The 12,479-nt window shown below is 46.1% G+C and overlaps 1 protein-coding gene across 1 annotated transcript in view; it reads left to right on the plus strand.

The window, feature by feature from the left end:
* igsf9bb (immunoglobulin superfamily, member 9Bb) overlaps positions 1–12,479 on the plus strand; it is a 683,212-nt gene that overhangs the window by 590,329 nt on the left and 80,404 nt on the right. Inside the window, exon 13 of the mRNA XM_078198934.1 lies at positions 4,779–4,902. Within this exon, the coding sequence (XP_078055060.1) occupies positions 4,779–4,902 (124 nt within the window). The remainder of the gene's footprint in view (positions 1–4,778; positions 4,903–12,479) is intronic.

Genomic DNA, 12,479 nt, shown 5'->3' on the forward strand with positions numbered 1-12,479 from the left:
CGGAGGAAACCCACAGAGACATGGGGAGAACGTGCAAACTCCACACAGACAGTCACCCAAAGTCAGAATTGACCCCGGGTTCCTGGTGCTGTGAGGCAGCAGAGCTAACCACTGTGCCACCATACCGCCCTATTGTGGTGATACTGATCCATATCATGCATCTTCAATACCTTGGCAAGATCATTTCCCAGCATTGTGTAACCAATATAATGGCCACATTAGAAGTGGTGCTTGAAGAGGAGGTTTTTCAGTCGAGCAAATGGGAACATCTGACTTGGATACAAGTGCTACTGTATGCACAGCCTGACCACAAATTAAACTAAAACTGCACACCTGTCCATACACACAGGGTGGGATTTTACCGGCTCTCCATGTCCGTGTTGGGGGGTGGGTGGGGGGAGGTGACAGATCCCTGTGTAGACAGTATACTTGGAGATCGGCGCACCTGCGCAATGGTGCCCCTGGAGCTCAGCAGCTGGCCTCACAGGCGAGCTGAGACTGCACGCCCCTCTCCTGGCAAGAATCACATTGCGGCCTCTGTACTGCAGAGGGTGCCGTTAATTATTATTTCCTACCTGGCTGAAAAGACGGGCGAGAAAACCTCCTGATATCTCGCCCGTTTTACACTTAAAATTTCTTTTGAGAAAATTCCGCCCACAATCCACAATGCCACTAAGGCATTAATTGGCATCATCTGTAGAACAATTCCCAGCGTGCGGCCAGTTGAAATAATTGATTTTTAAAAAAAACTCGGAACAGTCTTCTGACTGAGAGGTTCATCGAAATGAAGAATACTGAAAACTCCACAAGAATGTAAAGCACCCCCTTCAGTGATCAATCTTGAGTAGACTGCGGCTCTCACTGAACCATTAAGATAGCCCGTTCTGTCTGACTTTTGCTTTGTTTAATTACTGGTGGTGAGATTTTGCTGGAATTCCTTTCGAACAGCATCAGTCCTGTGAGTATTTCAGCTCCACAATAATGTGAAGACATGGTTTATTAGCCAAAGAAAATAAAATTTGAATGACAATGCAAACGGAGATCCTGATTGATGCGCCAAGTTTCAATCTAAGTATAGTTTAGGTGGGAGGATTAATAATGGGCATGGAAATAAATACTCAGAGGTGGTACAGTTCAGGTTCATCACTTTGTCAAACTGACTTAATGACAAAGTACCTCCACGCAGTCTGGTTGCTAAGGCACAACACTGTGTTGCGATTGCAGAATTTAATCACTGCCACTCACAACTCTCATGTGTAACCCCACTACAATATTCATCAGTTTCAGTGCCTAGGTCTTTGAGAAAAGCAGACAAAGTGTGAAAATCCACAAGCTATGGTCTCAGTCTTACACTGACGCCACTGTTCAAAATGAGTACAGCCAGAGAGCAGGAGCCCCCCCAAAGCCAGGCTCATGGTGGGGATGTGACCCAAATGTTCCGATCGCATCTTTGCCACCGTGCAGGGTTATAGAGCAGACGCAAGGCTTGTCCTCAGAGGGAGGAGATTTCAGACAGCCACCTCAGGCTGTCTCCAAACAGCAAGTGGAAGTTAGGAAGTAGTTCACTTAATCTTTCAACTGGGGATTGTACATAATGCAAGGAGAAATTGGAGGCAGCATTGGGTATGGGTGGGATACAAAACATTGTATGGGGTGGCACAGTTACGCAGTGGTTGATGCTGCTGCCTCACAGTTCCAAGAGCCCAGCTTCAATTCCAGCCTTGGGTGACTGTGTTGAGTTTGCACATTCTCCCCCTCTGTCTGCGTGGGTTTCCTCCGGGTGCTCCGGCTTCCTCCCACAGTCCAAAGATGTGTAGGTTAGGTGGATGTGCTCAATTGCCCCTTAGTGTCCCAAGATGTATCGGTTGGATAGATTAGCCATGGGTAATGTGCGGGGTTACTGGGATAGGGCGGGGGCGAGGGCCTGGGTCAGTTACTCTGTCAGAGAGTCGGTGCAGACTCGATGGGCCGAACAGCCTCTTCTGCACTTTAGGGATTCTATGATATGACATCCTTGTGAATCAGTTCTGTTGAGGTCTGTAGGGTTAAATATGTGACGGGCCATATAACAGGTGATGCCCCCACACCCCCGATTTTTAAAGAGAGGGAGTCTCACCTTTAAAAATGAGCATGACACCCTGCAAGAACAATCAGGAGGTAGTTGGCAATTCTGCTCTTGTTTATCCTTTTTCTTTGGCCCACTAATATATTACAGATTTTCAACAACCCTCTTGTTACCCAGATATATTCCTGTCTGGGGGAGCAGTGCAATCTTTTAAATTCTTTTAAAAAGCATTTAAAAAGCACGGGTACGATGGGTATAGGGGGATATGGGCCAAATGTGGGCAATTGGGATTAGCTTAGGGGTTTAAAAAAATAGGGCGGCATGGACAAGTTGGGCCGAAGGGCCTGTTTCCATGCTGTAAACCTCTATGACTATGACTAATCTGGCAATTGGACACTTTCTGTGACCGTAGGGAGGATGAGGTGAAGGTGGACATTTGACATTTCAAATAGGAGGAACCCTGCTGAGTGTAACACTGGTTGAAACTCATGCACTAGGTACAGCTGAGTGGAAAGGACTGCTCTTTCTGAGGTTGAACTAAACCCACTCTTCCTTGTTCCTCTTCCAGTTTGGACTTTCTCCTAGATTTTGCTCATATTATCCTCACGCTGTGAGCAAGCTCTTAATCCCAGTGAAACAAAGTATGATGTTGCATTCATAATAGCTAGTGTTACTCGGAAATCTTACAGAAACACTCACTGTTGGGTGAATTGTTCCCCAAACTTCCAGAAAACCTGCCCCATTAAAAATATATAGGGATGAATTTGCTCTTAACATTGCCAATTTTGGTTGAATTATTCCTGGAGCTTTTATCACATAACTTCCCACCTCTGCTGATTCAACCAGTCAACAGGCCACGCCCCCAACTCCCTTATAACTGGGAAACAAAAGTGTTGGCAGAAAATGAAAAATACATTTTTTAATGCCCCTAGAATATCTCTCCTGGGCTGTTTGCAGCAGTGTGCTGGAGATTAATCCTTAATTCCTGGATACTCCAGAAAAACACCATGATGACTGAGCTGTTTGGATTGACAATATTGAAATAACCGTGAAAATTGGCCATCCTCGGACCAATTAGATTGAGTGGCTGTGATCTCACCTCCCCAGTTCCCAGTTAACCTCCTGAAAATTGACCCCCATGTATGAGTTTTCAGCATACTCCCTATCACTTGATTTTCTTACAACCTTATTCTTGTACTGAGATCTTGTAAATGGCTGTTCACTTTCTCATCTGGAGAGCCTCGTAGTTGACAATAGCTCAGATCATGAAACGTAACTAATGATAACGACAGACTTCTGCCGACCCACAGTAGTGTCAGCTGTGGGTCGATTGGCAGCACTCTCGTTTCAGAGTCAACAGATTACAGCTCCAGGACTTGAGCACAGAAATCAATGTTGACACTCCATTGAAGTGCTGACGGAGTGCAGTGCTGTCAGAGGGATTGTCTTTCACATAAAATGGTAAACCGAGACCGCACTCTCAGCTGGCCACAAGCGAACCCACGGTACTATTATGGAGTAGAGCAGGGAACTTAGTGTCCTGGCCAATATTTATTCCTCGGGCAGCATGGTGACACAATGGTTAGCACTGCTGCATCACAGTGCCAGGGACCTGGGTTCAATTCCGGCCTCAGTTTCACTGTCTGTGTGGACTTTGCACATTCTCCCCGTATCTGCATGGGTTTCCTCTGGGTGCTCTGGTTTCCTCCCACACTCCAAAGGTGTGTGGGTTAGGTTGTTTGGCTATGCTAAATTGACCTTAGTGTGCCAGGGGAACTAGTAGGCTAAATATGTGGGGTTACGCGAATAGGACTGGTGCAGGCTCGATGGGCCAAATGGCCTCCTTCTTCACTGTAGGGATTCTATGATTCTCAGTCAACATCACCATAATGTATAATATGATCATTATCATTTTGCTTTTTCCAGAAGCTTGCAGTTCACAAATTAGCTGCTGCAATTCCAACATTACAACAGTGCCTACACTTCAAAGCACATCAGTGGCTGTAAAGTGCTTTGGAACATATTTGTGGTCATGAAAAGACATCACATAAAGTTATTTTTTTATTGTCTACTTTCCATTGCTACAAGTTATTTCTAGTAATAATATCTTGCAATGTAATTCATGGTTCTGAGCGCAGTTGAATGAGAGGCGTAGAGAAGATGTCAAAAATACTCAAATATAATAAGGCATTGAACCGTTTCTTTTGGGTAAAGTGAGATAGATCTAGGAAAACACCAACAAGCCAGGTCTCATTTTTGTACCATATTTCTTAAGCTCTTCTCTCCAGCAGTGTGGCTGATTATCTTCTAAACCCATATAAATTATTTGCTTCAATGTCTTTCCGTGGTAGGATATTCCATAACTCTCTTACTCTTTGGGTACAAGGATTCATCCTACATTCCCTTTGAACTCTTAACCTCCTGGTTTATTTCCTTTGAAAGAATAATGAGGCCGGAGTTTTCCGACCATTCAGCCGATTTTCCCATCCCGCTGCAGTGAACGGAGATTTGCCTTGCCGCCAAAATTCTTCTTCACTGCAGCAGGAGCGTAACGTGAAAGGGCGGTAAGATGGTGTCCAAATTCTTTCATTTGAGATGGAGAAACGAATAAGCCCAAAAGACATTAATGTTATAATGAGAGATTTTGCACAAATGAGGAATAAACTGTGACTATGTGAGGACTAAGCTCTTTTTCTCTCCCTTCTCTTCGCAGGCACAAGTCCACATGCTCCAACCAATGTTAGAGTCACAGCCACGATGACCTCTGCTAATGCCTCTTGGGACCCAGGTTATGATGGTGGATATGAGCAGACATTCACAGTCTGGTATGGCCCTGTGTGAGTCATCCTAGCATGCTTTGCTTTCCGCCCTTTCCTTCTCAATTCTTTGCTCACAATGAATGTTCTGTATGCATTAGGCTTCCTATAATGATTTGCTCTTTGCTGTTATCGCTTGGCAGTTGAATAGCTGCAGGCTGCTGACTTAGAGAAACCAGGCTCGTTGGCTCAATAGTTTTTGGACTTTCTAACTGCCTTGACATTTCATTTGTCCTTTATCATTCCTTTCTGGTTGAGCTGTCCTGCTCTGCTCATGGTTGAGCAGAGCTTCTAAACACTTGTTACAATGAAACTATCCAGACTTATTGTGACTTGAGAACAGTCGGCAACTTTGATCCCCATGTCTAGGCTAGATTCACAGCTTGTTCTTGGAGGGAAAAGAGTAGTGCTTTAGGATTGCCTCCCAATTTATTTTACAACCCATTTTATACACACTTAATCCTTGATATACCATCAGAAAAAAGGTCTAGTGCTGCCCAATGACATACTTAGGGCCATTCCATTGCTACAAGTTATTTCTATGATACCTTGTAATGTAGTTTATGATTCCGAGCACAGTTGAATGAAGGGCATAGAGAAGAGTCCAAAGATACTCAAATATAACAAGCTATTGAACCATTTCCTAATCTGGGGGATGCATTCTCAATGTATCCACAGTGTTGCTAAGTGTAGGATCCAGAGCAAAGCTCTGCCCAAGCTCCTGATTTGCTTCCCATGCAAGGAAAGATGTGATGTGGGGTCATTATTAAAAAGGTCCAGGCTGACAAGGGAAAGCTGTATTTGTGGGGCTTGATTAACACTCATCCCGGACAACGTACGCAGTTATCATCATGCTGCAGTCTATTAGCAATAAAATATAGCTAATCGCCTGGATACCTTGGGTTCTAAATATTACACAAGATTTAAAAAACCCATCCATGTTTGATTTTTAACGAAAAGATGGTTTGTTTTATGTTCTCCCAAGTTGAATTAGCAACAAACAACTCACCTCATACACAAGAGAGCACTTTCTACCCTGCCTGCTTCTTTGCAAGATAGCTACGATAACAAGATGTGTTGTGTTTAACAACAAAGGACTGAGAATGTCAGTAAACCACCAACAGAGGAGCTTAAGGGTATCAGAGTGCAATCACTCAAAACAGCCAGATTGTAAACAGCAGAAAACGCTGTGACGACTCAGCAAGTCAGGCAGCATCTGCGGAAAGAAGAAGATGGGGTTAACATTTCAGGTATGAATTGCTGATTCTAACTTTGTCCCATTTTAAATTAGTACAGTGCTTCACACAATAGATCACAAGCCACGTACAGTAACAACGTCAAAGAGATCTGCAAGGGAAGTGGAGGTTGTTTAATTGGTCATTCGTGGCGTGCCTGCTAATTGCTCTCAAAGAATTTGAGCATATTAATTAAGGACACAAGAGCAGAAAATTAAATGTTGCCCATCTCCCTCGAGAAAGGACTCTGGGTACCATATGCCATTATAAAACAGATTATACATTGTGGGGCAGGCTTGATGGTGCTTTCACGTCCGTCAATTTTGTACATTCAGTTTCACGTGCCTGCGGTTTTCACTCGTTAAGTGCGTTCGCACCATTTTCCAGGGGTTTCTGCGGCTCTTCCACCAGAGTAACAGTGGAAAATGGCGAGGGGAATTTACCCCATCGTGCTATGCAGCAGAAATAGGCCAGTAAATTTGGTGCAGCTGGGTGGCACAGTTGATTTCGACTCAGTGATTTTCTTTTCAACTCCAGCCTAAGATTAAAGCCTCGGTATATTGGCTTCAAGGGTTCTACATGAAATGACATCGGATGGTCAGTCCAACGTATATTGACCACCTCATTCTGAGAGGTTCCTGGCCGTTTTGTGTGTTTTTTATTTGTCCATGTGTGAGCATTGTTAACCAAAGCCAGCATTAATTGCCTACTCCTAATTGCCTAATTGGTCTCCAGCAGGTGGTGGTGAGCCACCTACTTGAACCATGTGCAGTCCATGTGGTGTAGGCCGGAATCTTGCATACTGGAGTCTAGGTTCAGTGATGGGGATGAAAGTGAGAGTGATTTCCGCCCAGGGGCAAGAGGGTGGTGGGGAGCTCAGACACCTGCCCACGCATGACCTTGTGCTGTTCAACATAATGAAAATGCCCCTGTGAGGAGCTCACCGATTCCTGGGGCAGGACCAGGCGGAAATTTGCCATTAGCTCATGAGGTCAGAGGTCTGGGCTCCCTATCTAAAGGACACCCATACGCACCTTACACTATCCCTTCCACCTTTGCCTGACCACTGCCACACCCTTCCCTGTTACTCCTTCCTCCCTTCCTTGGTCATCTTGCACTCAACCTGCACTCCCACCACCCAGTCCCAAGCATTTACAGAACCTCCCCAAAAAGGAAAATGCAGCAGCAACTCACCATTAATCCTGGAAGACATCTACCTGACCAGGTGCGCACCACTATGCACCAGTCGTAACAATAAATGTTCTAATTTTTCACTGGCGAGGAACTTACTTTGGAAGAGTAACCTAATTCTGATGAGCTGGCCTTTCAATGACCATGCATGTCTTATTTGGTAGCAAATGGCATTAGCTTTTGGAGCGCTGCTCCTTTGTAACGCCGGCATCTCCACATCATGCATGACTTGTCAGAGCATGCAAAATGGCTTCATTTTCCGCAGGAAATCCTTTAAAATCCTGAGAACATGATTGCTGAATTTCATCCCAGTGTCGAGAAGCTGATTTTTAAGCTCACGTCAAATTAGACCCCTCGCCCGCCAAAATCCCCACTACTGGCGGGTCGGGAAGATTCTGCCTGTAGGTACACCCACAGTGCTGTTTGGGAAGAGTGAGGAGAAATTGTCAGCCGTTTCTTTCTGAAGTTGCAGTGCAGAAAGGGATGAACTCCCTCGACCAGACCTGGCCGTGCATGATGCTGACACTAGTGCCAGAATTTTACTGCCTCGTCCACCCGAGCCTTTTAGATCCCACCCGAGGCCAATGAAGAATGCCATACTGCGAGTCTCGCCCGCCCCGATTTTGGAGCGGGCATGCCGGTAAAGTTTTGGTCCAAGTACTTAAAATGAGAAGTCTCATTCCCAGCATCAATATCCATAGTAAACACATTTTCTTTGTGAATCCCAGCACTGTGAGCTGCAGTGATGCTTTCCAATCGCTGTTGATTCTATGGGCAGAATTTTCCTGTCCCGCCCGCCACGGGAATCGTAGCAGGCGGGGGGTGGACCATGCAAAGGTCTGTTGACCTCAGGCAGGAATTTCTGGCCTTAGGGTGAGCGTGGCCAGAAAATCCTGCCCACTGTGTCCGCTTTGAAGGTACGGTAAACCATCTGTCAGTAGATGCATCTACTTAATATTAATACATTAGTGAGAAAGGCCCTTACACAAAATAAAGAAGACATGTTGGGTGGAATCTTCCCATAATTTGCCAGAGTGTTGGTTTCAGTGAGAAAACCGGCATGTGGCTCTCCAGCTGCACAGCACTCAGTGCACAGAGAATCTGGAGGCGTGATTTCCACCCTCACCCTGGTGGGCCTGATAGCGCTGTCAATGCCAGCTCCACAGATGTAAGGGCGCCATCATAAAATGGTGCCCTGACCTACTAGGGGGCATAGGTTTCAAGTGCGAGGGGCAAGGTTTAAAGGAGATGCACGAGACAAAGTTTTTACACAGAGGGTGGTGGGTGCCTGAAACTCGCGACCGGGCAGGTAGTGGAAGCAGATACGATAGTGACTTTTAAGGGGCGTCTTTTGACAAATACATGAAAAGGATGGGAATAAAGAGATATGGTCCCAGGGAGGGTAGGGGGTTTTAGTTCAGTCAGGCAGCACGGTTGGTGCAGGCTTGGAGGGCCGAAGGGCCTGTTTCTGTGCTGTAATTCTTTTTGTTCTTTGTTCTTTGTTCAATGGAAATAAAGTCCCCACCCCCATGGAGAGACTGAACACCCCCGCAAGCATCGAGGTGACCTCTGCCACAACCCAGGCATTGGTGCCCATCCCCCAGCAATACAAGTATCAGGCCCTTCCCCGCTGCACCAGCATAGGACCTCTCTGCTCCCCACAAGCATATGGGCACACCACCCACCACACATAAGGGAGACCCTCCCCCAAGGAGCTCCCCAGCCCACCCCGATCACTGGCTTCCCTCCTGCCCGAACGATCACCATGCAGAGTGGCAGCGGGACCCTTCACCCCCACTGATCGCCCCCAGGCCCCGCCCCTAATCTCCGCCACCCCAGCCCTGCCCCTAAGCCCCGCCCCTAGGTCCCACTCCCTTGGCACTGCCCGATGCACAGTGAGCAGTGCCAAGGTGCCACCTGAGCATGGGCACTTTGCCCTTTGGGCAGTGCCGGGGGCACAGGCTGGCACTTCCGAGGTGCCCAGGCACCACCCCCCCCGCTGTCTGACCTTCTGGGGGGCCCCCGATTGCCCCTCATTCCGCCAGAAGGGTCTCCTGCTAGTTCCCCGAAAGTGGGGAGCTACTCTAAACCCCACCGGAGTAAAATTGTCCTGGTTGGGTGGGAAATGCAATCAGGCCCAGAGAATTCAGTCCCGTGCCCAATAATGCCATTTAAATGACATTAAAATAAGATTCAAATAACTTATCTGCTGTTTCCCGCCGGTTTCCAACGTGGTCCCAACCGCGCCGGATATCCTTCGCTGGGAGATGCGCATGTGTCGGGAACGCATGCGCAAATCCCACGAATCGGCGCACGTGGGTTTCTCCCGGCCCAACGTGCTAAAAAATTAGCGCATCAGGATGGGAGAATCACCCCCTTGATGTCTAATGACAATCATGAAACCATTGTCAATTGTTGTAAAAACCCATCTGGTTCACTGACATTCTTTAGGGAAGGAAATCTATTGTCCATAACTGGTCTGGCCTCCATGTGACACCAGATCCACTATAATGTGGTTGACTCTTAAAAAGCCCTCCAAAATGGCCGAACTCAGTTTAAGAGTAATTAGGGATGGGAATAAATGCTGTGCCCAGCCAGCAGCACCCACATCCAATCAATAAAAAAATCTTGTTTGCCGACTCACATGAGATTTTGGGCCTCAGTCTCCATTTATGCTGATGCAGGTTCAAAATCACCCCCGTTGGTTCCACAGAGTTCAGTTGAAGTTGGACCATTGTTCAGATGATGTAGGAATAACTAGGGGGAGGCAATGGCCTAGTGATATTATCGCTAGACCATTAATCCAAAAACTCAGCTCATGTTCTGGGGATCTGGGTTCGAATCCTGCCACACCAGATGGTGGAATTTGAATTCAATAAAATAAGAATCTACTGATGACCATGAAACCATTGGCGATTGTCGGAAAAACCCATCTGGTTCACTAATGTCTTTTAGGGAAGGAAATCTGTTGCCTGGCCGACATGTGACTCCAGAGCCACAGCAATGTGGTTGACTCTCAACTGCCCTCAGTCAACTAGGGATGGGCTGTTGATAAATGCTAGCCAGCCAGTGACACCCATGTCATAGAACATAGAACATAGAAAGCCACAGCACAAACAGGCCCTTCGGCCCACAGGTTGCGCCGATCACATCCCCACCTCTAGGCCTATCTATAGCCCTCAATCCCATTAAATCCCATGTACTCATCCAGAAGTCTCTTAAAAGACCCCAACGAGTTTGCCTCCACCACCACCGACGTCAGCCGATTCCACTCACCCACCACCCTCTGAGTGAAAAACTTACCCCTGACATCTCCTCTGTACCTACCCCCCAGCACCTTAAACCTGTGTCCTCTCGTAGCAACCATTTCAGCCCTTGGAAATAGCCTCTGAGAGTCTACCCTATCCAGACCTCTCAACATCTTGTAAACCTCTATCAGGTCACCTCTCATCCTTCGTCTCTCCAGGGAGAAGAGACCAAGCTCCCTCAACCTATCCTCATAAGGCATGCCCCCCAATCCAGGCAACATCCTTGTAAATCTCCTCTGCACCCTTTCAATGGCTTCAACATCTTTCCTGTAATGAGGTGACCAGAACTGCGCGCAGTACTCCAAGTGGGGTCTAACCAGGGTCCTATAAAGCTGCAGCATTATCTCCCGACTCCTAAACTCAATCCCTCGATTAATGAAGGCCAGTACGCCGTACGCCTTCTTGTCCCACGAACGAATAAAAAAACTCTGTGCTCCATCTAACATGCACCATACCAGACTTGAAGTTCATCTTTGCTCATGTATTCAGTTCCTTTAAATATGGGAGTGAAGAGTTGTGCATAGCCCATACTTGCCTTGCTTTCCCTAATAATAAGCAAATTTATTTATTATTTAAACTATTCTGCTCATCGTTGTCACAAAATGTTTCCTTCTATGTTTGCATTGGAGCTCTAGGATAATAGTGACCAGAAATCACACTTCAGCAAGTTTATCAAACGGTTTACATAAAGTTCCTCTGTCCACCCTTCTAATGCTGTCTATTTCTTCATGTCTGTTTCTCAAGGTCCTTGCAGGGAGAGCCAGTACTCATATAATGGGCTGAATGGACTCTTTCTGTGCTGTTTCAAGGACAGAATTAATTTGGCTAGTACTAAGAAACAAAGCGGGTGCAATTACATTGCTTAGTGTCATCTATAGACCTCCAACCAGTGGGAAGGATGTCGAGGAACACATCTGCAGGGAAATTACAGAGAGATGCAAACATTATAGAGTTGTTATAATTGGGACTGCAATTACCCGAATGTAGACTGGGACAGTGGGAGTGTAAAGAGTGTCGCGGGCAAAGGTTCCTAGATGGTTTTCAGGAAAATTTTTGACAGCAAAATTTGTCCAGCCCAACAAGACAAGGTGCACTGTTAGACCTAATTCTTGGAAATGAGATGGGCCAAGTAGATTAAATGTCAGTGGGAGAACATTTTATTGTAAGGTTTAAGATAATGTTAGAAAAGGAAAATAAGTAATCCACAGTAAATGTAATCAATTAGGGGAGAGCCAACTTCCATGGGGAAAGAATGGAGCTGGGCTGGTTAGACTGGGATAAAAGACTGGCCGGAAAAACTGTAGCTGAACAGTGGGCTATCTTCAAAACAGAAATTGTCCAGACACAGTCAACGTATGTTCCCTTAGAAGGGAAAGATAGGACAAACAAATCCAGAGCTCTCAGAATTAAATAAGGAGATAGAAATTAAAATAAGGAAGAAAAGATGTTCTGATGACAGATGTCAAGGAGAAAATACAGTGGAGAACCAAGAGGAATACAGAGGTTAAAAGGGATGTGAAAAAGCACATTCAAGAAGTGAAGAGGGATTATGAGAAAAGTCTGGCAGCCAACATAATGGGGTATCTCAGAGTCTTCTATAGGCATATAAATAGTAAAATGGTGGTAAAAGGAGGAGTGAGGCCAATTGGGGACCAAAGTGAGAATTCACACATGGAGGCTGGTGATATGCTGAGGTATTAAATAAATTCTTTGAATCCGTCTTTATCAAGGAGGTAGATGCTACCAAGGCCATGGCAACAGATGAGCAAACTCTGTCCCTAGAAGTGTTCAAAATGGATAAGGAGGAAGTGCTGAACAGATGTCGGCATCAGGACCGGGTGAGATACATCCAAGGATATTGAAG

Source organism: Mustelus asterias, chromosome 27 (genome assembly GCF_964213995.1).
Source record: "Mustelus asterias chromosome 27, sMusAst1.hap1.1, whole genome shotgun sequence".
NCBI lineage: Eukaryota > Metazoa > Chordata > Chondrichthyes > Carcharhiniformes > Triakidae > Mustelus > Mustelus asterias.